We start from the raw sequence: 24,877 nt of genomic DNA on the forward strand, positions 1-24,877 counted from the left end.
TTCTTCAGAATTACTTCGGGCATGATTATTTATTGTAAAAATTGGTAATGACACTAGGAATTGAGTTACACTACTCTAAATGAAACAAATCCCACTAATTTTTAATGGGCAAATCCGCTCAGCTACAGAGCTCAGATTCCACCAGAGAGAGTGAGAATGCCTGGTCAGACCAAGTGTGTTCCTTCGCGGGAGTGGAAATCACAATTCAGATGTGGGGGTGGGGCCGTTCTGCTTTTCATGAGCTAGATTTGAGTTTCACTTGAAAACCAGGAAAGCGATCCCATAAAATCTGAAAGAAATGCTGATCCACAGTGGAAGAAAAAGCAGTCGCAGGCATTTTAGTACAAAAGCCAGCAAAGCGACATACAAAATTACATACAATTTTCCTGTGTATATAATCTTCCTTTACCGTACTGTAATCGCCTAAAAAGTGTTTGGGTCAACTAAACGCTGCTGCAATTACTACCGATTTCTACCTGCAAGCTCTCAGCTAAGGGTCTGTCACTGGAACAAATGGGAAAGCCTTGGCAAGCATTTAAATCCATTTCAAGAATTCCAGTGTTTAGGAAGAACAGGTCATGCTCATTTTCTTACTCCCATGTAATGTAGCATCCTCTGTGCCGCTGTGTCATTTAATATCCTCAAAAAGGCTTTCGAGGATTTCCGTTTTATAATCTGCATTTTCAAGATTAAATGCAGCAAGTACAAAAAATTAAGCAAGTTACCAAAATGACATCGATGTTGAGCAATGATTTATCTGAGTGGGTGTAAACTCCTTTATCCGAGGCACTTGCTGCCGCGCAGTTAATGAAAAAAAAAAAGAATACTCACTCATTTCTGCAAGCTTTTGTTGGAACTTGGACTCCTGGGGTAGGTGTTTGCTGCAGGCAAAAAGCATGTGATTACGTGGAAGTTTAAAAAAAAAAAAAAAAGGTAACTTTTTATCCTCATAACCAAACTTTAAATCAAGGCTACTTCATTTCAGTGCAATTGCCTTCTCTTACAAAGACGCAAACTCTTTTTTCCCTCCCCATTAAACTCAAGAGTTGCCTGATTTCTCCTATGTCTAAAAAAGTTGGGCTTTGTTTTTTGAAAGACTGACCAAAGACGACAGCATGGTTTAGCACTCAGCAGTAACGCCGGGACGCTGGATGTACAGACACCAAGTAAATCCTTGCCTCTGACATCAAAGCATCTAATTGAGAATATTATGCCACCATCTCTCCTTTAATATATTTACTAAAGTTCATGAATTAATGGAAGTTAGGATGTCAGGAAGAATTTAGGATGGAAGGCCCTGAGAACCAAACATACTAAGTTAACTGAAGAGCTGAGACCAATCTCTTACCTTCCATCTCCTTCATCTTGCCCTTCTATATCAAAGCGCAGCCTCTTCAGCGGCTTAGGAGCAGCGCTCACTTCTGCGCTGCGTTTTAGCTGGCAGTCGCTGTTACACACCATCTGATTTATTTTTTGAAACTTTTCAGAAGTCTGAAATTACAAGAAAATAAGGAAAGGCTTGCCAATAAATCCTGAAACTACTCAAAATTTACAGATTACCCACTAAAAGCAAAAGAAGAAAATTAAGAGTTCTAAAACCCTGCAGTTTAAGAACTCTATCTTCTTCCAAAGCAACTAATATACAATGCAAAACATTTAAAAAGTGAAGTCTAGATATCTGAAAGCAGTTAACAGGACACCCCCGTAACCTTTGTCCATAAAACCCTATGTTAACTTACAGGCAGGTGTCAGCAGGCTACCCCATTCCTTCAACAGTTACATGCCTTCAAGACCAGACATTAAAAACAGTAAAACTCACCCCAAATGATTCACCAATTGACACCAAAATTCTGCCAAATGAAGAAGAGAAATGTTTAAGGTTAAGCTATACTTAACACTGATAGACGCATCCACTAATTTGCACAGCTTAGCATAAGGCACGAACAAAGCCTCTTCCCCTCTCTCCACATGAACAGTGCAAACCCAGACTGCATTTCACTGTGCTGAGACCATTCACGTCTCCGTTTGGGCCAGTGAATGCTGACTTGCCAAATCAACCGTACCATACAGACAGAAAAGAAACTGTGGCTTGAAAGAATCAGAGGCCCCCCAGAGTCTGTCCCTTATCAGCAGGAAGACACTTCAGCGCTGGGTACCCAGATAATCATCCTTTCATCGATGCCTTTAGATGTTTGCTAATCAAAACCATGCAGGACTTCAACCTAAAATATACAATAATATTTTAACTTTTGTACACCGTGGGCCAGGTGCAATGGGACTTGCTTGACCCTAGTTTGAAAAACCCACTAGCGACATGCATGTTTGCTGTCATCCTCGTCTGCCGAGAACCAGCAACCAACAGTGTGAAATGTTCTGCTCGGTTGACTAAGTACTCTGAACCATTTTGTTCCAAAAAAGTATTTTCTCTTTAAACAAGTGTACAAAGCTCATCTATGTGTTTCAGGAGTGTGATCCACAGTCAAAGCCAGTAACATTTAAACAGCTAGGTCAGAAAACCCCCCTTGGATGTGACTATTCTAAAAAAAGAAAAAAAAAACCAAATTCCTTCAGGACACTGACTCAACTGAAACAGAGAAGAGCTCAAAGATTAATAAAGATTCCAAATAGAGGACACGAATTTTTAACCAGAAAAGATATAGTAACCACAGATATTGACAAAGCAGGCTGTTCGGTTTTCTAATTTGCTTCCACTAAAATCCTCAAAGTACCTTAGATTTAGTCAAAGAAACGCTTGTCAACAACCTACCTAGACCTTGGAGTCATCTTTGTGGGCGACTGAAACCCATCAGAGAATTTGTATGGGCTCTTCAAGGGTGAGATGTAGATGTTATTGCCAGCAGGGACGCGCCGAGGAGAGTTGGAGAACTGGTAAGGGCTGCGAGGAATGTGTGGGATAGGTGACAGAGTAGGAGGCTGTAAAGGTAATAAAGTAATCGTAAGGTTTTACTGTCTATATATGCCTATTCTATTAAATAATGAATACTGAACACAACTAGCAGCTTACCCTGTTGGAGGCATACTGCAAAATGTTCGTTTTCAGCTTCTGCATAAACACTAAGTTGTAGAAGACTATAATGGAGTCATACTGTTCTTCCCTGATAAGAACACGCTTGAAAGTCTACACAGGGTGAGAAAACCATACACAGTGTGAAAAAAAGAAAAAGGCAATATTACATCTGACAAACTCATGAAGCCATTCAAAAAATCTGTGTAAGATACAAGCCAAGACGGCACGTGTATCGTATGCAAGCCATTGTAACTACTATTTAGAACTGTCTTAAATTGTTTCTTTTTTCCAAACTTGTACGAACATCACTAAAAGCACCTACTCAATTAATTGGCACAGCCCCTTAGTGCGAATGCAGTTCATTAGTACTTCACATCATTTTCCAAATTTAAGCTCCATTTACTTTCACACATACAATTGTCAAACAAGGCTTCGCAGCTGTACATACCTCACAAGGCTTAAAAAAAAAATCCATTACTGACCTGATGTGGATAAAATAGTTCTTTAAGCTTGGAGACAGAAGTCTGGAGTTTAGCCAAGATGCACAAATACACTATGAGAAATTCTGCTACTAAAACAATGCCTGCAGTTCAATTAACTGATTGTTTGCTGGATTTTCTATTGATTTAATTATCATTTTGTGCAAAGGTTTAAGTACAGCAGGGCCCTTACAGAGAAAGGAACTTCTTAGTGTCAGAATTAAGCCTGCAACTTTAATACATACATAGCTGTTTGATATGTAACCGTACATACCTATTTGAGGTCTTATTTCTATTGAAAGCTTCTACAGAAAGTTATCTGCTTATCTCCCCTTAACGCTAAGTCGGGTAACTCTTAAAAGAACTTGGGTTGTCTTTGAAAATCCTATTAGCACCAGACAAGAATCTTTCGTCCAGCCTCCAATAGAATCATAACCCATTATTAGTATCTTTAAGTAGAAAAGGTAGAATGAAGCTTGCTTTCTGAGTTACCAAACTAATTGTGTGAGATGTTTAAAGAGACATTTAGTATTAGAGCCAGTTTTCTCCTCCACAAAATGGAGATGCAGTGGAGCAGAAGTTTTCTTTGGTGTGTTCAAGTGTAGTTTGTTTTTTCTTGTTTGTTTAGACAGAGAGAAACATTTTTATGGAGGGACGACATTAAAGAATTTCCATACCTCTTGATTTGTGTTGGGAAGCTCCTTGTATGCTGAGACTATTATTTTAAATCTAAGATCTACATTCTTTACTTTGCAAATGCCATACATGGAGCACATCATGATCTGTTAAAGAAAAACAAGACAAGACAACAGGAAATGCAGCAAATTAATTCAGCTTCTTCGTTTCAAGATAAGAAATCAGTTGATGAGCTTTCTATTACTGATAGTGCTCTGTAAGTTAGAATGCAACCCAACTTCATATGAACTTCCAGAATATAGTCAACTACTGTTCCCTCTGTTTCTTTATGACAATCAACTAACTGGAGCTGAATGTATCTTCCTAAATGCATTTCAATTTTAGGGTAGGATAACAAAACATTTATCAGCCACACACGTTGTCTTTCCAAAGAAAATCAGTATTGTCTTATACAAGTTATTAGAAAATTTGGGGTATCTTCATTATTTTGAAAATAGCTGTAAATGGTATTTAAAGGTCCCAAAGTAAGCAACTGCCAGTACTGAAAAAAAAAAACCAAGGTGATAGACCTCACTCTAAATTAATTTCTCCTTTGAGTGATCAATAGAGAAACAAAAACTCAGATTACAGTTTCTAATGGCTAAGGAATGTATAATGAATATTTTGTGCAGGAGAGTCTTTTTAAACTTTTAAAAACTTTTCTGTTAATGTTACCTGGTCCAAGTGCCTGTCTCTCATAAGCTCATACTCATTTTGCAGCGTGTGCTGGAAGAGGGTCCAGATCAAGGGTTCCAGGTCAGGATGTTCGGAAAGAAGCCGAAAGAACAGGGTATGTAGTCGAAGATAGGCCAGTAGATACACTTGAGAAGGAGAAATGAAAATAAACTGAAATGGTAATAATAGGGGTACACAAAATGAAAGGAGCATGATGGAGATGGACAGCGCTTGAACATTCACTGTCTCCTGCTGCAAGAACTATGAGCCATCAAATGAAGGTAGCAGAAGCCAGGTTCAAAATAAATGGAAAAAATTCTTCATACAACAGGTAGCAGACACATCGAAGTCCACACCAAACAATGCTGCACGCAAATGACTATGTTGATTCAAAGAATATCTGATGAAGCATTTGGAACACAAATCTAGTGAGAGTTACCAGGCGGACACATTGCAAAAGGCTCAGGGAAACCCCCGAGCTGGAGAGAGTCAAAGCTTGGGAAAGCATTCAGGAGAAGCACCATATATGCTTGCCCAATTCTTAAGCTTCCTGTGACATCTGCTCATAGTCACTACTGGAAAAAGGATGCAATGATAGAAGAACCCTCCATGTGAGCCCATATGGCCATTCTCACAATCCATAGGTAAGTTTTCAGTTCGAACTTGCAGTGGCTGGAGCACACGCATTAACTGCTGGCATCGCTTCAGCATTTCCTCCAACAGCAGCCGAGGGTTCGCACGGTGTGTTCTACAGATTCTATTGTAATCTTTTAAGAAATCTTAAGCTCCAAATCCCCAAAATGATAAATAACAAGAGAGAACTGCAATTTCAGCACATACAGATGCAACAAACCTTTTTTGTAGAACAGAGAGAGGGAGGTAGATTTCTGTGGTTTCTGTGTTTGGGGGGTCACAGCTGGCTGAGCATCTGGAGTGGAAGTAGCACTTGGAGGAGGTCCAGATGCTTTCTTCTTGGGAGATCTCACAGGAGATAGATAGCTGGAGATTCAACATATATTAAGCACTTCAACGTCACAGGACAGAGGAACAATTTTACATGAATACTACTTGCAGGAACTCTTCCCTCTTCCCCCCATTAGAAGAAATTAATTGCTACTGTAACCTGTTATTCCCATATCAGGAATTAAAAATTCCACTTATTGATTAAATACCTGATAAAGAAACTTATTTATCCCTAGACAAGTAAGAAAACCGTTTGCAATTACAAGTTTGATAGGGCTTGGGGGAAAAAAAATCAGAATTTGATTTAGCTAAATTTATATGTATAATAAGCAGCAGCAAATATAACAGTTCAACGTAACCTGAGTACCAAGCCTAACAAGTAAGAAAACAGAATACAAGTGGATTTAAGTATTAAGGGCAATATTAACTTCACATTTTACTAGACCTCAAGCACACACGTTACTTACAGGTCTGCTGCGGTATGATTATGTTGGAGAGGCAGATTGAGAGTGGAAGTGGGCTCAGGCTGATCAGTTTGGCCTTCTCGTTCTTTTGACTGCTTGATAAGATCAAACAGAGGTGACCCCTAGAAAAACGACAGTAACATTACATTATACTGAGAATAGACAACCACGCCTGACAGATTTGGTTCCTTCTTTAAAATCAACCCCCCAAAATATGACCCTGAACAGAAAATTAATGCTTTGAAATACTTCGAAACACTCATATTTTGCTAGATAAATTTTAACTACTTAACCGATAAATTTTAACTATTAAATATACCAAATGCTTTTCTGTTTCAATAGCAGTCCATTAGATATAGCCTAACTGCAGAGTTGAGACAGTTGTATTCTAGAGTCTCTTATTACTTCCTATTAAATAGCCATTCCTGAAAAGCAATACAAGCAAACACATAAATCACATTTTCAGAAAAAAACCAAACCAAAACAAAACCAAACCCATATCAGTGACTAAAAGTTACTGCTGTATCTAGTGTCAATCCATTTCTGCTACAACATCTACCCAATAGTGATAATATACACAATGCAATCATAACTCATCGAACTGCAGCAGGGACTATTCAGATCCCTACAGCCACCTCTGGCAAAAGTTATAGTCCCTCACATTTAGTCTCTGCCCTCATGCCCAAAACAAAAAACCATTTTGATTTCAGGTCAATTATCAGGACTTTAGGCAAGGCAGCTGGAATACGTCTGAACCTACTCGGAGCCTGAGGCAGGAGGTGATGCAGAGAGGAGAGGATGTAAGTGGAACGGAGGAGGTTCTGGCTGAAGCAACATTAGTACTACTGCTGACATGAGCAATAAACAGCAGTCTTGCAGAAACAAAACCTGAGGCTTTTGCTGCTTGTGTGTCACATAGAGAGTAGAATTATGCTTAAACAGCAAGACTGCATGGGAAAATACTTTGGTACCATATTTATAAAAAATTTTGAAAACACAGGGTTGCTGGCTTCTGGGTTTTTTTATATTCATTAAACAGGAGACTCATCCTTGAGCACAATGTTGCCTTCCAACTGTGTAGCATCAGAACTCCAGAAGCAACAGAAAAACATCTGATTAGCAATTATCTGACTTCTTGGGGGGAAAGCAGTGTCCGTAAGACTGGGAATGAAGTCGGCAAAACCAGATATTCAGCATTTTCCTCCAAATGATCCCCCAAAAGACAGCAGTAAAATCATTCAGCTCAACACTTTGTATGTAATGCATTGTCTGATTGTCCACGGTCTGTTTGATCCTACAAAGGCATGCTACCAGTGTTAAAATATGATGGCACAGATGACAAATCTGTAGCTACAATAAGTAACAGGAGCACAGCACACATGTAAAGCAAGCCACATCACCTGGCTAAGTCAATAAGAGGCGGCCTAGTAAAACTAGGCTAGATTTACCAAAATTAAAACTCGCATTAAGACTTTCCTCATTTAGCCTTATTTCTAAAAAAAAGAGCACTTTTCTTCTGAAGTGCAGCAATTAGAAATTCAGAACCTTAAGATGAGAGTGACTTGAGATTTACAATTTTTCGCATTGTGTAATATTTACATTATGATTTTGGCAATACTGGAGCTGTCTCAACCATAACAGAAAGACATCAGTTACTGACTCATAACCACATAGTTATTTCTCCATTTCTCAACCAGATCAGCTCTCAGGCTGCTTTGCATCATCTCTCCCTGGACTCAGGAGTGCACACTTCTCACTTGCTCCTTTCAGCACTGCCCTTACTGGAAATAGAGACATGACCTTCTCCATTTCTCATTCTTCTGGCCACTTGTACTCTTCCTTTTTATTATTCCCATCAGCATTTCACTATGCCATGAAGAATCCAAGTTTCTTTCCCAGAGCAATCCCTAATTCATTGCTGAAATATTTATTGATACCTTGACTAAGAGTGAATCCTGCTTCATTAATTTCACATTTTAGCTATAAATGACTGAGAAACGATTGTTTTCAGTGAAGCATCAGTAGGAAGAAAAGGGATTGGTAAAGGGGAATGAGAGGTCAAGAAATAGAAGCAAAAGTTACTATTTTTGAAGCCAGTACTTGAGAAGAGCAGTTTGAGGCCCTCTCTCAACCCTGCTCCTATTTTCACTACGCAGAGTGTGATTCAATTAGGTAAGGCATGGGGACACAGCAGCTTGCTACCTATGGAAGGGGCCTGCCTACTTTTGCATTATTTCCACTCCTCCTCTTCTACTTGCCAGCCCTGACAATCAGTCAACCTCTGCACAGGTCAATTCAATGCACTAAACCAGCAGAAAGTTAACACAAAAAGCAAAACCAGATTTAAGCCAGCTCTCCAGAGAACCATAAGTAAAACCGGAACAGGCATTAAGAAAAGGCAGGGCAGCAACACTGCAAAGGCTGGGAGCAAAGCAGGAAAGAGCAGAAAATTGAGAGTACCATATGTCCCATATTAACTGACAACGACGTGTTCAATCAGCTGACTGGCATGCAAAGCTTTACCCTAGAGGAATTTATGAAACCTCCTGCTGCTTCCCATCAGTTAGATGAACTACAGTTGGCAAGAGAATATTCGTTGTGTAGAAACATCTTCTTATAGAGACCAAGTAGCAACATGCAACTAGCCCAATATATCTTTTTGGCTCCCACAAACACTAAATGGCACTGTGGTTAAAAATGTGTCCAGATAAATGGGGTGTCAAGATAAATGCAAGGTCCTGCACCTGGGGAAGAACAACCCCATGCACCTGTACAGGTTGGGGGCTGACCTGGAAAGCAGCTCTGTTGAGAAGGACCTGGGAGTGCTGGTGGGCAGCAAGGTGACCATGAGCCAGCAACGTGCCCTTGTGGCCAAGGTGGCCAACGGTATCCTGGGCTGCATTAAAAGGAGTGTGGCCAGCAGATCAAGAGAGGTTATCCTCCCCCTCTACTCTGCCCTAGTAAGACCACATTTGGAGCACTGTGTCCAGTTTTAGGCCCCCAGTTTAAGAAGGACAGGGAACTGCTTGAGCAAGTCCAGCAGAGAGCTACCAAGATGATCAGGGGACTGGAGCATCTCCCTTATGAGGAAAGGCTGAGAGACCTTGGTTTGTTCCGCCTGGAGAAGAGAAGACTGAGGGGGGATTTCATAAATACCGATAAATATCTAAAGGGTGGGTGTCAGGATGATGGGACTAGGCTCTTTTCAACAGTGCCCAATGACAGGCCCAGGGGCAATGGGCACAAGTTGGAACACAGGAAGTTCCACCTCAATATGACAAAAAACTTTGTTCCTGTGAGGGTGCCAGAGCAGCGGAACAGGCTGCCCAGGGAGGCTGTGGAGTCTCCTTCTCTGGCAATATTCAAAACCTGCCTGGATGCGTTCTTGTGCCCCCTGCTCTGGGTGTGCCTGCTCATTCAGGGGGGTTGGACAGGATGATCTCCAGAGGTCCCTTCCAACCCCTGCCATTCTGTGATTCTTTTGTCACCCAGCTGGTCCCCAGCAGCATCAGCAATGGAGGTATGTGAAAAAGCACTGACTCAGCGCATGCCCTTGGGCAAAGCACGGTGGGGCTGCCTACCCTGACTGCAAAAACTTTTGTCAGCGCTGCAGTTCCACAAGCAGGAAAAGGTTATTTAGTTTTCAGACCTGGTGAAATTTAAGGTGGGCATTCTGCCGATCACAACTTCCACCTTACAGCTGACAGGGCTTTAGATGAAGCCTTCTGCGCTCTTTCTCCAGGGACCCCTACCACTCTTGCTGGTAGCCTTCCAAATGCACAGCCATGTAAGTTGGAGAACAGAAGTAGGTGCTATGCTGATGAGACTGGTGCCTCACACAAAAAACAACCAAACAAACAAGAAAAAAACCACCCCAGAGAATGCCATAATGTAGAAACATGCAGAAGCAAGTTTTCTCAAATGCACCTACACCCACCCTGCAAAACTCATGGGTTTAATTACAACCTTACCTCCTTTCTTTATATGAAACACAAAACAGACTTCTATTTAGCAAATCTAAAATGCATTCTGCAGCTTGCAGGGAGTTTTCAAGCTTATCAGGGCAAACTCTGTTCAGCTTCAGTCCCGCTACTTGGTATTCAACAATCTACCTCTCACTCGAACGAGCGAAATATAATGTCATTAACCAGACAATCACCAGTCCTCTAAGTAGTAGTCACAAAAGAACTTTAACCCCTGGGTCCAGCTTTATCGAACAGGAATGTTTATCAGTAACGTGTTTCTAAAGTGGCATTATTCACACTATCTTTTGCAAATTTTATATTGCTTTTTTAAAGCTTTTAAGCAGCATTTCAGGTCAACAGGTCAACTCCAATGCATTCCTTTCACATGAAAGGAGTTTTGCACAGCTTTTCCTTTAATTTAATGCTCAGTAAGTGATTAATGTTACTAGATGAAGCCACGGAATAAATTTTACTAATTAAGTGAAATGCTGCTTTTCCTTTGAAACTTCCCTGCAATGGCTAGAGAAGCCCCATTTTATTAGTGTGAAAAGGGAGAAAGCAGTTAAGGCCTAAAATTTCTCAGGATCAAACAGCCACTGGCATCAGAATGAAGACGACGACTGCAATTTGACTCAGTCCCTCTCACACTACCCAGTGCTAACTATACCTCTGCAACACTAAACTCTGTGAATTAAGCCGGACTTTGTCGAGTGAGCCTCTGCAGGATGCTTCCCTGCACCAACACCCGCATCGCAGGCGCCTGCGGTGATTTTTTCCCCCAATCTGAGAGCTCCTTTTATGGACAAAAGAGGCAGAATTTCTTGTTGGCTAATCTTTGTTTGGCTACAGTAAAACCACAGGACACACAGGTGCTTCCCCGCTTCCTGATCTCTACATCAGCTCTTCCCCAACAACGTGTTTAACTGGACTTCGGTTTCCTTGAAAAGATTAAACAAAAGAGCTAAATCCTTAAATACAGACAACAGCTACCCTGGGGTTTGGGTGTAGCCCACTGACTACAGAGGAAGTCCCTGAGCAGCTTTACTCTCAGCCGCGCTAATCAGCAATTCGCAGTATTTTAAAACTGCTTTTGTCTTTGCTTTCTATTGCTTTACTGTTTTCATCATTCCTCAATCACCATTTATCAGGAAATCATAATTTGCTAATCAATTACCAGGTTTTAGTTATTTGTCCACAATAACTGTTAATGCAGTGTTTACTATTAAACAATATATATCTCTCCATGCCAAGCTCCCTTGCAGTTACCTTTTTGTTGCTTTGGGTTTTGGTTGCCTTTTTTTTTTTTTTTTGGTTCTTCATTTATAATCAACACCACCTCAGATTATTGAATCAGTCAACACAATACATAACATTAAGAAATGTTCTTCTTCATAATATGCTAAAAGGTGGCTGTGATTTTGCAAGGCAAAACAAAGCCAATGTAGAACTGACAGCTTTGGAATGGAAGTGCAAGGACTGGATCGGCACGAGCTATTTCCACTCCTCTTTCCCATGACAGACCTGCACACTCAGATTGTTGACTTTTGTTTGCAATTGTATTTTCAGAAGCGTCATGTGAAAATTAATATTCAGATTTCTGAAATAATTTAGGCCTGCCAAAACAAAATGTATTTCACAGTCTAAATTTAAATAGTATTTAAAATGAAAACACAGTAAGATAAAGGACCGTGTTTTAAGTTCAAACATGAGTTGTGTTATATAAATAATGATCCTATTAGGGCTCGTTCTTACAAAATGTGTAAAGAAAAACATTAGCAACTGCAGTGTTAACAGTTTAATTCAGGTAAGAATACTGTCAGATCTGCTTTTAACTCCTTAGAGCAAATATATGTTTAATACCAATCCTATTCCTACCTTACTGATCTCCAGCATTTAAAATCAAATAATATTATCATCAAGCTTTGTGAGGATCTCCTTTTATCTAAATGCATAGTATGCACAGGGGGAAAAAGGCATAAAAGAAAGAGTGACTGTTAGTTAGTTCTGGTCATTGGAGAACAATATATTGACAGGTTTTTCACACAAGAGACTTAGACACTCACTACAGAGGAATTGACAAGGACATACTGGTACACATCCAAATCTTAAAAACTCTGATTACCTGAAGTCCTCGACACAAAGCACATGAGCAGCTGACCTGGAAGCAGGTATCCTAGCCTCAAGCCTGTTAGGAGTTTTCAAGTTCAGTTCTCTCATGTTCCAGTTTCTTATAAAATATCTATTGTACCAAAAAAAAGAATAACTGCTCTCTGCTCTGGCAAATAGGACCCATTGTGGAAATGTGGAGCCAGTTTAGGTGGTCTCTAGTGTATACACATACTAATATGAAATCAAGCATCTATAATGGGAGAATGGAGATTTCCTATTAAAAGTTATTTGAAGGCCTAGTAGAAAAGGAGTTCAAATCTCTTCAGTCACAGAAAGATAGGCAGGTCACCACAGCATGTATATGCATCTTAAACTTGTGTGGCTCTAAATAATGCTGCAAATCCATTCTCTTTGCAGTTCTGTAACAACCTAGGCTTCCTCAAAAGCCTCTGGAGAGACCTGGCAAATCTTGGTAGAATTCAGAAATTATTTCAGAACAATCAATACCACAGTTTTCAACCCCTCCACAACCAAAGTTGCTCTTCACCAGAGGGTTTTGTATTAACCAATTATCTATGTTTTACAGAGCCTCTCAGTAAAGGTCCATGGGGCCACCTCACTGCAGGATACAAGAACATAATCAAAATATGCTTCTTAGAAATGGAGAAGGATGCATGTGAAAACAGCCATCAAACTTCCGAGAGGTCCACCACATGCCTTCCCCAGAATTTATGGGAAGTGTGGAGACAGATTAAAAGAAACAAAACAAAAAACAAACAAACAAAAACAAAAAACCACCAACCAACTCAAGACGCGTATCACAGCAACACAAACAGTCAACAGGCACAATGAGATATTTGGAGTGATAGCTACTTTTAAAAAGAGCAGCAAATTCAAGCTAAATTAAAAAGTGAAACAAACTTAAAGATGACCCAGGGATTCCAGTAATTTTTTTTCTGCAGTGTTTAAATTCCAGCCATAAAGATTAAAGACTTCCTGTGTTAAGATAGTGACTAATACTATTGGTATATTAAAAAATATTAAACAGGTTGATGATAACGCTTTGCAAATAGGGAAACTACTGACACTGCTATTGCTTTGTAGCTCTGCAAACCAATCGCCAGTTGACTACTAAAGACTCCTGCTCCTATTTGCCAGACCTGTGAGCCTAACTTTTTAAAAATCACTTTGAAAGGAGTTTTGAAAGACAGTCTATGAGCGGAACTACATTTTTATTCAACTATTTTGTTTAAACAACTCAGGATGACCCTGGGAAGACTGCTGCTACGCAGCTTGCAGTAGGCTCTTTCTGCTCAAGATCCACACAACTCACAGCACTTTTTATAAAGAAAAAGAATGGCTCGCTGAGTAACTAAGGAGTTAATATTCAGCACATTAAAGCCTTAACTACACAGATACTCTAAGTCGGTACAAGCCGGTATTCCAACAAAAGACAGTCCCAAACTTCTCCCTCCTTCCTCCCCATCATCCCCAAAATGCCTCTTGTGTCAGCAGAGTTAGAGATCTGGTCCAGGGAACTGAGGTGGTGGTGTCATTGGTTTTATTTAGTTGAAGGGGTTTTTCGTTGTGTTATGTAAACACATTTGGCAGGGGAGGCCTTAATTCTACATTCAGAGCAACTCCCCTATGCAGTTCATCTTATAGCAATGCAAGTGTTTGCATTCTGTCAAATCAAGAGACAGAAATGAGCAGCTGGAGGATGACATGAGACACCATCTTTCAGTGGCAGTACCAGGGCAGAGAGAGGGAAGTCAGTCATGCCTCACAAATTCCCAGGTTTCTCCGCTAAAGCAGTCAACACATCTTTGAATGGGGTCATCCTGCAGAAGATCTCCAGATCAGAGGCTCCTGACAGGCTTCTTTAGGTAAGGCTCTTCAGATAAAGAAAGTGCTGCCATAGGGCAGATGGGAATGCAGTTACGGGTTAAACGAGAGATATTGAAAGTATGAAAAAAATGGCCAATTTTCACAGTGGACAGAGGTTATCAGTGAAGTCTCATGCTTTCTACTGGGACTACTGCTGTTCAACATTCACAAATGACAGGGAAATGTGGCAGAGGCAGGTTAGAGAAGGCTGCTAGAAGCACAAAATTATTCTGTTTTAGGAAAAAAAAAACTCACTGAAAAAAAATCTCATGACTTCCAATGACTGGATGATAAAAAAGCTGTAAAAGTCAGTGATGATAAAAGCAAACATAATGATCAGAAGAAAATGACCTTAACTTTACATTTTTAAAAAAAAGGTTCTAACGTTACCATTATTTAAAAAAAAAAATTTAGTGTCATTCTGAAAGCACCAACTCAAAGCTCAAAAGTCAGTTTAAAGAATTATTAGCAAAATAACAGAACAGAGTTATCGTTATGCCAGTAGAGTAGCCCATGGATTATCAGAGTCACCAAACTAAATTACCAGGCAACAGGACTGAAAGCAAAAACCAACTACTTCATTGTACAGCTCAACTGTGGAAGTAACTGCTACAAAACGTGAATGTGGAAAATCCACTTTGCTTCAAAAGACAACTGCACACCAGATCCACAAAGCACTTCAGAATACAATAATCCTTACAATGGGGTTTTTGCAGAACATTATCCAAGCAAATAGCATTGTAGGCTTGTCCTCCACATGTTTTTTTTCCCCAAAGCAATTGCTATGAGGCTCTTCCAGATAGATCTGTGCTCTGCACCAGCAGTGGTGCTACAGAAACAATTTATCTGAAGTGATTAGCATATTTATTACCTAGCTCCCCGGTGTAACCAGGCTTCAATATCACTAATTGTTGGACAAACCCTACTTCAAGATTTTTAGGTGAAAGCCAAAGGTCTCAAAGACAAACTCCACTGATACCAGTTTTACCCCCTCTCCACACAAGAAATCATGTACAATACATAAACTAAAACCCACTCGACGTGAACCATTTGACTGTCAGAAATTATATCAGCCAGCAACAAAATACCCTGCCAAAAATCCTGAGTCTGAGAACTGTATCAACCTTAAACTGTGAAAACACTACGGAGTATTAAGACTTTCAGTACAGGAAGTAGAGAAGAGATGCTTTAAAGGACCATTACATTAACTAACATCACACAGTATTAAAAGCAACACTTCTATAGTTATTTCCATATATTAAAAGGCAAAGGAGCAACACAGCACTCAAGCACTTTTTTCAAAAGAACTTTTGGGTCACAAAATGCCAATCTCAGTAAAAATAATTTATTTACATAATTACTATAACAACCAATCAAACATTGTCACAGTACCACATCACTCTTCCTAGGAGTTTCATTTTTAATTGATTTACACAAATCAAGTTCCCAGAACAACAATTCAGAGCAGTTCCAGGAACTATTTTTCCAACTACAAGTGGAGACATGACAACGACACACCACTTTGAGATTTTTCTGTTAAAGCCAGTAATTCAGTTTCAAGTCTCATGTTCTTTCCGGTTTCTCATAAACTGGACAGATTTAGGTACAATGTACCACCAACAATTCCCTTAATCCAGCTAAAAGTGGTAAATGTGCCAGCAGACTCTGTAGACAGCAGTTTCTCAAAGAGCAGGACAGTATCTCTTACCAACAGAACCAAGGAGTCAATGAATTATGAATTGAACAAAAAAGAGTACAACAGGTAATGCGCAGAGGTTGTGGATGAGCACGTACAGAAAGACCAACTCTCTAGAAAAAGTAACATTAGCTAGGGGATGGTATGTGTCCTGAAACCATTAAGAGCAGGCTGCTCTATGATATTGAAACGCAAAAAGACTGTACCTTACAATGTGTTTCATATAATCTAAAAGAGAAAAACAGGACAAAGAAATTGGAGTTCCAAAGACAATATGCCATGTTTCATAACAAAATATAGAAACACGAGCACAAAAACTGTTTTATGCAATGGATTTATCCACTACTTTCAGAAAATATTTCAACCCGGAGAAAACTACATATGGCAAAGAGAAGAATAAACACCCCTAAAGTTGTAACAAAACTATCAGTGTAACAACATTTTGAGCATAAACCCATCAATTTGAGATCAAAACTTTTGATCTTAATTTGAGCCAATGCTTCTGTGACTACCATTACAGATTATCTCAAGCTCAGTTACGTCGGTCTATACCCAGTATTTGCTCAAGGCAGTCAAAACCTGGCAGTCATTGTGTTGTGCTCAGCTTTCAGAGCAGAAGCATATGCAGAGCTTCTGAGTGCTCAGTTGTCAGAATTTTACAAGATGTCTCCAATTAAACATTTCTGCCTCACAAACAGTTGCTTAAAAATCAGGCAAAATACAGTATAATAGAAGTAAGGAGTAGTGCACTGGAAGTCAGATTAACAAGAGAAAAGTAAATAAGTCTCTGGCTATTATTTAGTCTTCATAAAAAATACATTTTTCCCAAACTGAAAATAAATAACTGAATTTTGACAGTGTGATACAGAACAGTATAAAAATCACTCAAAACACCCCAAACTTTTCAATAACTTGTCTGAACATATCTGAAGTAAAAACTTGGAAGGCACCAGTATCTATATTTTTTGGTGTTACACCCATTTGATAATTACTTTTTAGTAATTTTACAAATTTAGTATTTTAATATTTACTAAGTATTTTCCTACTGTTTTCTCTCAAAGATTTGCAGCTAGTTCTGAGGCCGATATTACAGGGCATTCTACTAAAAAAAGTGGTGATCTCCCTATCGCCCCGGCTTTTTTTTCTGGTTATCGCTTCCCTGCCCCCACCCCCACCCCGATTTCACTCCTCCCTAAACACAAACTGTAGATTTGCATAGTCATACCAGAAACAATTCTAAACAGCATTAGCTTTTCATAGATCTCAAGTACAGCAAAACAGCAGACACAAGCCTTACATGTAAGGGTCCCTGTTTAAGAAAAGCTAGTACAAGACACCTCAACACAGATGCAACAATCCATCAGTAGGAGTTCTAAGTAGACTTCTCTATTTTTTTTTTTAACTTAAGTATCTAATAAGTTCCTCATTTGTCATTCAGTGGGCATTTTTGATAGCTATTCTGAAGCACATACATCAATGACTAAGCCATAGCAAAAACCAGACAGGTTTTACCATTCACTTCCACTGAAATAAGAATCTGCAAATTAAGGCATTTCTGTAGTTAGACCCACAAATTGCGATCTCAAAGAAACTGAATTTATATTTATCTCTCTGCTACCTGACTCTATTCATCTTGTTTCAACTGCAGGCAACATGAGCTACTTGTAGCATATTTGTCTGCGATTTTCTAACTCTCTAGATTTGTTGGTATGAGTCTTTAGACTGTAACATGACAAACCATCCAACACCCTGAAGTCAGTAAAAAAATTTACAGCATCTTCAATGGAGTCCATATTGGATATTTGCCTTACAAAGCTGTCATCCTGCATCATTGCTATTCATCTCAAAGGGAAGCATAACTATACAAATTATGTTGTTACTACTACTCATTTTTATCCTTCTTTGTGGAAAAATTAATCAGGCTTACATAGCTCTTTTTTAATATGTTATAAATATCACTATTTCAAACCACTTACATGAAGAGGAATTATAGGGTGGTAGACTAGAAGTGTAGATCTCACTTGAGCTTTGCAGAGGCTTTTCAACTTCACATGGTTTAACCGATACTAAGTTAATGTCTCACCAAAAGTCAATACAATAAAGATTTGAAAGCCTCACAATGGCTTTAAACTAGTTTAAGTGCACTGGCACTTCCCTAAGTTACACATCTGCACTTTCTGCTCTGTCCCTTGCTTTAGTGTTAGCACAGCTGTGACTGTGGAAATTATGTATTTGTTAGGATTAGTTTTAAACCAAATAGTTCACCTCATTTAGCTGAGTGCATACATACACACAGCACAAGGGAAGAAGCAGAGAGGCAGTCCTGAACGGACAGCAGTAGGATTACTTTGAGTTGGAACTTTGTGCTCTTTCCTAAATAATGGGTATCTGCTATTATCCCCTGCCTCAAATCAACCAACATTTCCTTTTTCTCTTTCAAAGATGATGTAAGTGATAACTACTGGAACATAAAGCTAATGACTTTCAATACTACTGCTTCTGCTTCAGATCTGAAGGATTTGCACAGCCAAAGGTTAACTTTTTCCACCCATATCACTATTGTGGATAGCCCTATTGTACAGACGGCTCACTGGAAACTGCAAGGGAAAGCTTCTGTTCTCAAATGTAGTGCCTTTTATGAGGCTAAACGCCTTGTTTCACAGGACTCACTCTCTTACAGCAAAGGATGAGAAATCCCTCATAACGAGAGTACTTGCTCAGAGCGTGAGGTGTGGGTTCCAGCCTCCCTTCTCTTGCCAAGGTCAAACCAATGTCTCTGAGACAAATGCCTTGCCCTTTCCAGGAAGATTATTAACACAGATTCAAAGTGAAAATGGTTCATTTGTGAGAAATGTTCTTTCAACCAACCTTCAGATCTCTGTAGAAGCTTAGCTGATGGAAAAGTGGCTTGTCCTTCCTAATGTACACTGTGTCTTTTGCATTTGAAAGTCTCACTCCGTTCCTTCCAAGATTTGAGCAGAAAATTTTAAAATATCACACGAGAAGCATGTCCTTTGTCCCTCCTCCAAAGTTTTGACATTTCCTTTCTTACCTTCTAGGTATTAGCTGATTGCCTCACTGAAATTACAACTGCTAAATGTGGTCAACAATGTAATAAAAAAGTTCATGATGTACTGAATTAGTTTCAAAAAACTTCAGGTTATGGGTTGGAAGGAAAAAGCAGTTGTGAGGGGAAGTCAGCTAAAGTACTTGTAATTGCTGTTTACCAGTACTAATGATATGATAAATAATAATTTAGGTAATCTTACGATGCAGAATTTAAAGAGGTCATTTGCTGACTTAAACATTTAGAAAGTAATAGTTCTTAACATTAATCTAGTCCAAGTTCTGTGTTTTGGCAGCAGTTCTCCCCTGATAAGCTTTTTCGTGTCAGGATTTACCTATACTAATTAGCTTACCAGCTTGAACAACTCTTAGGAAACTTGTTTTATTTCCTAACTTCCTGCATTCCCGTTTTGTGAAGGAAACCAAATTACTACCACAGATTTGGGGTTTTTTTTAAACTACATGAATTCACATAATTCTTATTGAATTACTATGGTAAATTCTTTCAATCTCTTCATAATGTTATCCTTTATAAAAATGAGAATAGGAATGTGACTGCTGGCTTTGTGCTGTCTCTGACAAGTAGACGTTAAAATCCTCTTGTACAAAGTCAGGGGCCCTCATTCAGCCAAAACTGCAAGAGGCTGCAAGCACTTGATGGAGTGGTTGCAAGTCGTTTGACGTAAAAGTGAAATACGTTCTCAAGAGCTACATGGATAAACACCAGTAATCCTGACATGGGACCAGCCTACCTCAGTCCTGGCCAGAGAATACACATTGGGCAAAACCTTAAACTAAAGGTATGAAAATAAAAATTACCTTAGAACTAAACAATTACAAATGTCTTTCTACAAGTTGTTCCGCTAACCCATTTCATCCCGTATGTTTGGAATAGCTTCCAATTCGTGAATCAAATTCATTAAGCTTCTTCCATTTCCTTCCTATCATTCATAGCATTTGCTTGCTACAGCAGCTGATTTTTTTTTTCATAAAACAGTCATGTTTTGCCCTTGCAAAGTATTTTGAATAAGAACTTTTAGTCATGGAACATTTGGAAAATTTCTACCAACTTCTTCAATTAAACTTTGAATTTGTAATCCTATGATTTAGAAAGTATAAGCTTGAATAGAGCCAGAATTTGCCAGCGTTACAGAAAGCCATCTGACTTATTCCCTGCATATAAGGCGGAGAGAAATTTCAAATACTAACATTATTTCAATCATGTTTGCAGAGTGACTGAAAACACATATATTTCTCTGAAGTTCTAAAGAATGCAAATGAGAGTACAGGAACTCAGGTATTTTGTTCTAATGAAGGCATCTCTCTTCCTACCTGATATTTTAGAAATTCCTTTCATCCTATTCCTATCCATTAAAAACCATGCTGCTAAGATTTTTTACTAATCCTTTTTCCATTTTCCTTCCCTCTGAACAATGTCAATGTCCATTTTTGAAGTTTTTAATCTTTATGATCTTTTACTCTGCTTTTTAGTCCATCCCTTTTGATCTGGATTTGAATCCATAGATTAAAGTTCAAAAAGATTCCATGTCACCTAACCACTACCAGCCTACTGTAAAATCAACTAGACTTCCTTATACGTCAATCATCTCATGTATAACATACACTTCTAATGCACGATGCCATGCTGCCTCTCCTCCAGGGTATACACTACAGTATACCTAAAGAAGTTTTCCTGAATTAGTATATAAAGTGCAACTCTGAACATCACCTCAGGATGTATCTGGATACTTGCTACAAACTGCCAGCTCTCCATGTCACCGTCCCTAACAAATACTGTACAATGTATACTACACATACATAAATATTTAGGGCCTCTGAGAAACACTGTACTACATAGCAGCAGATCCATTTTCGATCCTCTTTCAAAAGTCTCCTATCTTGCCAAGTGGGCTCATTAAATTACTCCAAAGATGCAATGGAAATTGTGATTTTGTTCTTTGTGCAAAGTAATTTCTCTCTTAAACTGAGACTACATAAAAGGTCATAGGCTTAAATCAGAAACCCCTAACACACATACACGCACACTGTTCATAACTACAGAAAATGAAGAATTTAAAGGTGAGGCTGCAGGGAGGGGTAAGTAGGTGTGGCATTTCTTACCTGCTCTTGCTGCGTATATTAGAGTGAGTTGGGGGCCACCATTTTAAATGCATCATTTAACAGATGGACATGTTGATAATATCTTATCCAATTATTGCTTGCTTCCTCTGGATATCTTTATAATTGTGTTCCCAGAAAAATTTCCTTTACACATCAGAACGCTTGAGAATGTAAGCAAAAGCTGCTGCTGGGACTTTCCACGAGTTACACAAAAAAATGCAACTCAAGAACCTTCATGCAAGTATTTATCAGTCATCTGTTAGTGGCCTACAACACTGCTGTAACCGCTTGTGTATTCACAATGCAAACAACCAATCTGCATATTCCATGATACTGTTTGCATAACTCCAGGTAAGCCAGATGTGCCCATTAGCATTAACTGGACCTTTGACATAACAAAGCTGCTTTTATGATTAGACACTGCACATTTCTATTAGTGCTATCACAAAAATTACTAACAAATTTGCAATATTGTGCTTTAAAATATTAAACCCATATTTTCAATCTCTGTCTCAACTACTGTGGTCAACAAACCAAATAATGCCAAGAACAAGCTCTAAAATGTAAGCAGAGGGCTCATATGATGTTTTCTGAAATGAAACGTTCTAAAAATATCTTCAGAACTTGTACGATAAACTTCAGGACACAGTTCTGCACTTTTCTCCATCGCTGTGCACAGGAAGTCTTTTCCAAAACCCAGCTCCAATAAATTTCTATGCAAAATCAGAATGAAACAATGTCAAATTAGTAGCGTTTTTAAAGATTCTCCCATTTTCTCATTCTCTTAAGAAGTTCCCCCATAAGTTAGAGGATTTAGAGAGCCTCAAGTAGACTTTTTAGTATTCTGAAGGATTATATTATGCTCAGGGTTATTGTGACTACTGAACACAGTCCCAACAGCAGCACTTTAGATCCAAAATTCTACTTCAAAGGAGAGGGTTCCAGCTAGGAAAGCAACAGAATATACTCATTTGCCTCCTAGTTGCTTAAAAATTATTAATCAACACACGTTCATTTTCCTTTCTGCCTATATCAGCTTTTATGTAGTATTCCTTAAGTAAAAACATGTTCTCTGTAGTCCACTTCTCTTTAAAATATATTAGGTATTCAAGGACAGTATAGGAAATAGCAAGGAAGGGACTTCATATAAGTAACTGAAGTGGGTCAAAGAAACTGCTTATTCGTGCATGGACATACGACAACTACTGTGAAGAACTGTTTCAGAACTAGAATTTGACTAAAAGTGGCATTTCTTAAAGTATGATTGTCATATTTATTGCACATATTTTTAAGGTCAAAGAACCAAAGCAATACGTTGTTCTCAAGTTATTTAGAAAGACTGCAACAACAAAATATCTTTGCTATGCATATATTTGGGTTTAAAAAGCCCTCCTCTTTGTGAATCCAAGAGTAGAGGGAAAAAAAAGGACTCTAGCAGATGGAAATTTTCCAAAAAGACAGAAGTTTTTTCTTCTTTCTGCAAGCAGGAAAGGAGCAGTTGTGTTTCCTATAAAGGAAATCGAAACAAATCTAAAGACAAAAGAGAAGCATTTCAAATGCACAGGAATGAAGAACCTCTTTTTATTCTGAGCTTCCTTTTCCCTTTTTAAGCAATTACACACATAGATAAATTTTTTTAACTTAGAGAACCTAATAGACTCACAGCCCAAATACTTTAGCTTCTCTTGCCTTTTTTTTTTAATTTTATATTTGAGAGATTTTTGGCAGCTATGTATTACAAGATAGCTAGTAAAACAAAACTGATCAGGGAAACTGGTTCTAGAAGGTTGGTCAAACTTTCCATGGGAAATATTTAGAGTTTTCTTTTAACTTTTACTTGTAATTTGCATGTGTAGTTTCATTTGCATTAAGCTAACAAGTTTCCTGATATGGAGGAGCCTTTAACAAACCATGCAACAATCAAACAGGGTTAGTCTGGCTAGATAAAAATAGTCTTTTCACCATAAGTCTTATAAAAGCTCATTTAGAGACTTGCCTACTACACTGGAAAATTTTTAAGGGGGGGAAAAAGGGAATTTTCAGTGTGCTAACTACTTCACACTCTTTCTGCAGGTGGATGCCATCATTGCATTTTAAGAAGGCAGTAAGCCACTTACCAGAAGCAGACACACCTCAGACACTTAGGAGTCTCTGAGCAGGCAGCTCCTGAAAAGTAGCCGAGACAGTTGAAGTTTCCAGCCCTGCTTTCTCTGTACCTACCTCCCCACAGACTTATGGAGTTGAATCAAGTCAAGTCTCCTAACAGTTCCTTTTGCTTGGCAGGAGTCTAATTTAAAAATACAAAATTTTAAACTTCCTACATTTTTATTGCATTTTCTAGCCACTTTAATTATGTCAGTATCATCTCTTATAAAGGGTTCTCCATCCAAGGACTTCAAATTATATTTAACAATTAAGATGGCCTCGCATCCCAGTGAGGAAGTGAACGAGCTCGTACATGGAGGGAAGCTAAAGCACAACATCATAGAAAACTTTGCCAGGATTGGAACAGAAAATCTGTGGCACAGCCAGAAACAAAATTCCAGGCTCCCAGCCGTATGTCGCAACCATAATGAATTCATTCCTGTACACAGACATGCTCAAAGAGAAACTCCAGCAAACAGACTAAAAATGCTAAAACCCATGAAAATGTTTGGATAAATAGTAACACTTAGGGCAGAGAAAATAGTGCCCTGCCAGGGTTGGTCTTCACTGCAACAGATAATGCGTTCTTTTGCATAAGCTTGCTTAACAAGTGAGAACAAACGGCTGTACCATCAATCAGTTATGCCTCTAAAAGCAGCAACATTAGTTATAGAATAATGGAGTTCCATAGAGTGTTTTGTGCACCTGACAACCTTCATTTAACAGCGCATATGCTGGCTTTGGAAGCACTGTAAGAATTTATCACAACATTATTAATGTTGAAGTTCTTTTTTTCCTCTAAAGTAAGAAAGAGCTTTTAGTAGTAGCATCAGCGCCAGACTAAACGTGGTACATAAGACAAGTTCAAAATTCATTTCATCTTTGACTACAACTTCCGTTCAATTCCAGCAATGAAGAGTAGGGCAACACCAGAGGAACACGCAACACTGGCCAAAACAATGCTGGAGGCTTGGAAAACCTTCCACTACTTGTCTTTTTTCAGTGAAATATTTCTTTACCACTCAACCTGGACTTCTGAATTTAAGGGATCCTGCCTCTGTGTCCTAAATGACAGCAAGTATCCAACTCTGGCACCTAGGGGTAGGAGGAAGCAGCAGCTCTTGGTGGCAGTGTCCCCTACAGCCACTCTACTAGCACACTGCTAGAGTTGTAAGGACTCTTCCTTCTGACCCCCTGGTTCAATGTTGGAATAAGTTTGCCACACAAATCCAAGACCACTCAAGGGTGTAAAGAGTCCTAGATATCTAAACTCTGGTACCTAAACTCATAAAAGCAGTTAAGTTGTAACTGACTGAAGGAGTATATGAAATCTGTTCACTGCTGAAGTGAGAGATGATTTCCAGAAGCTCATCAGCTCTTAGCTCTTAAGGAGCCTGTGTTCACTTTGCCTTTGATGCCTCTTCAAGTGCCACAGGAAGCCTGTTGATGGAAATGAAGTCTTTGCTAATCTAGCACTAGCAACAAATGACAGGTCCTAACTCATTCCTGTCGCTGATGCAAAAAGGCAGATGGACTTACATATGCATCTCCCTGCAGTGGCAGCATTGTTTCCTTTGGAGGAAAAAAACCTCTCAGCATACAGG

At 39.0% G+C, this 24,877-nt stretch overlaps 1 protein-coding gene across 1 annotated transcript in view; it reads right to left on the bottom strand.

Moving 5' to 3' along the window:
- Nucleotides 1-24,877, bottom strand: part of RB1 (RB transcriptional corepressor 1) — a 75,471-nt gene that overhangs the window by 2,013 nt on the left and 48,581 nt on the right. The window contains exons 18-26 of the mRNA XM_075086854.1: nt 6,288-6,406; nt 5,711-5,856; nt 4,858-5,003; nt 4,185-4,289; nt 3,026-3,139; nt 2,768-2,934; nt 1,820-1,850; nt 1,349-1,491; nt 832-881 (exon numbers count right to left, since the gene is read on the bottom strand). Of these exons, the coding sequence (XP_074942955.1) occupies nt 832-881; nt 1,349-1,491; nt 1,820-1,850; nt 2,768-2,934; nt 3,026-3,139; nt 4,185-4,289; nt 4,858-5,003; nt 5,711-5,856; nt 6,288-6,406 (1,021 nt within the window). The remainder of the gene's footprint in view (nt 1-831; nt 882-1,348; nt 1,492-1,819; nt 1,851-2,767; nt 2,935-3,025; nt 3,140-4,184; nt 4,290-4,857; nt 5,004-5,710; nt 5,857-6,287; nt 6,407-24,877) is intronic.

This window comes from Phalacrocorax aristotelis, chromosome 1 (genome assembly GCF_949628215.1).
Source record: "Phalacrocorax aristotelis chromosome 1, bGulAri2.1, whole genome shotgun sequence".
Classification (NCBI taxonomy): domain Eukaryota; kingdom Metazoa; phylum Chordata; class Aves; order Suliformes; family Phalacrocoracidae; genus Phalacrocorax; species Phalacrocorax aristotelis.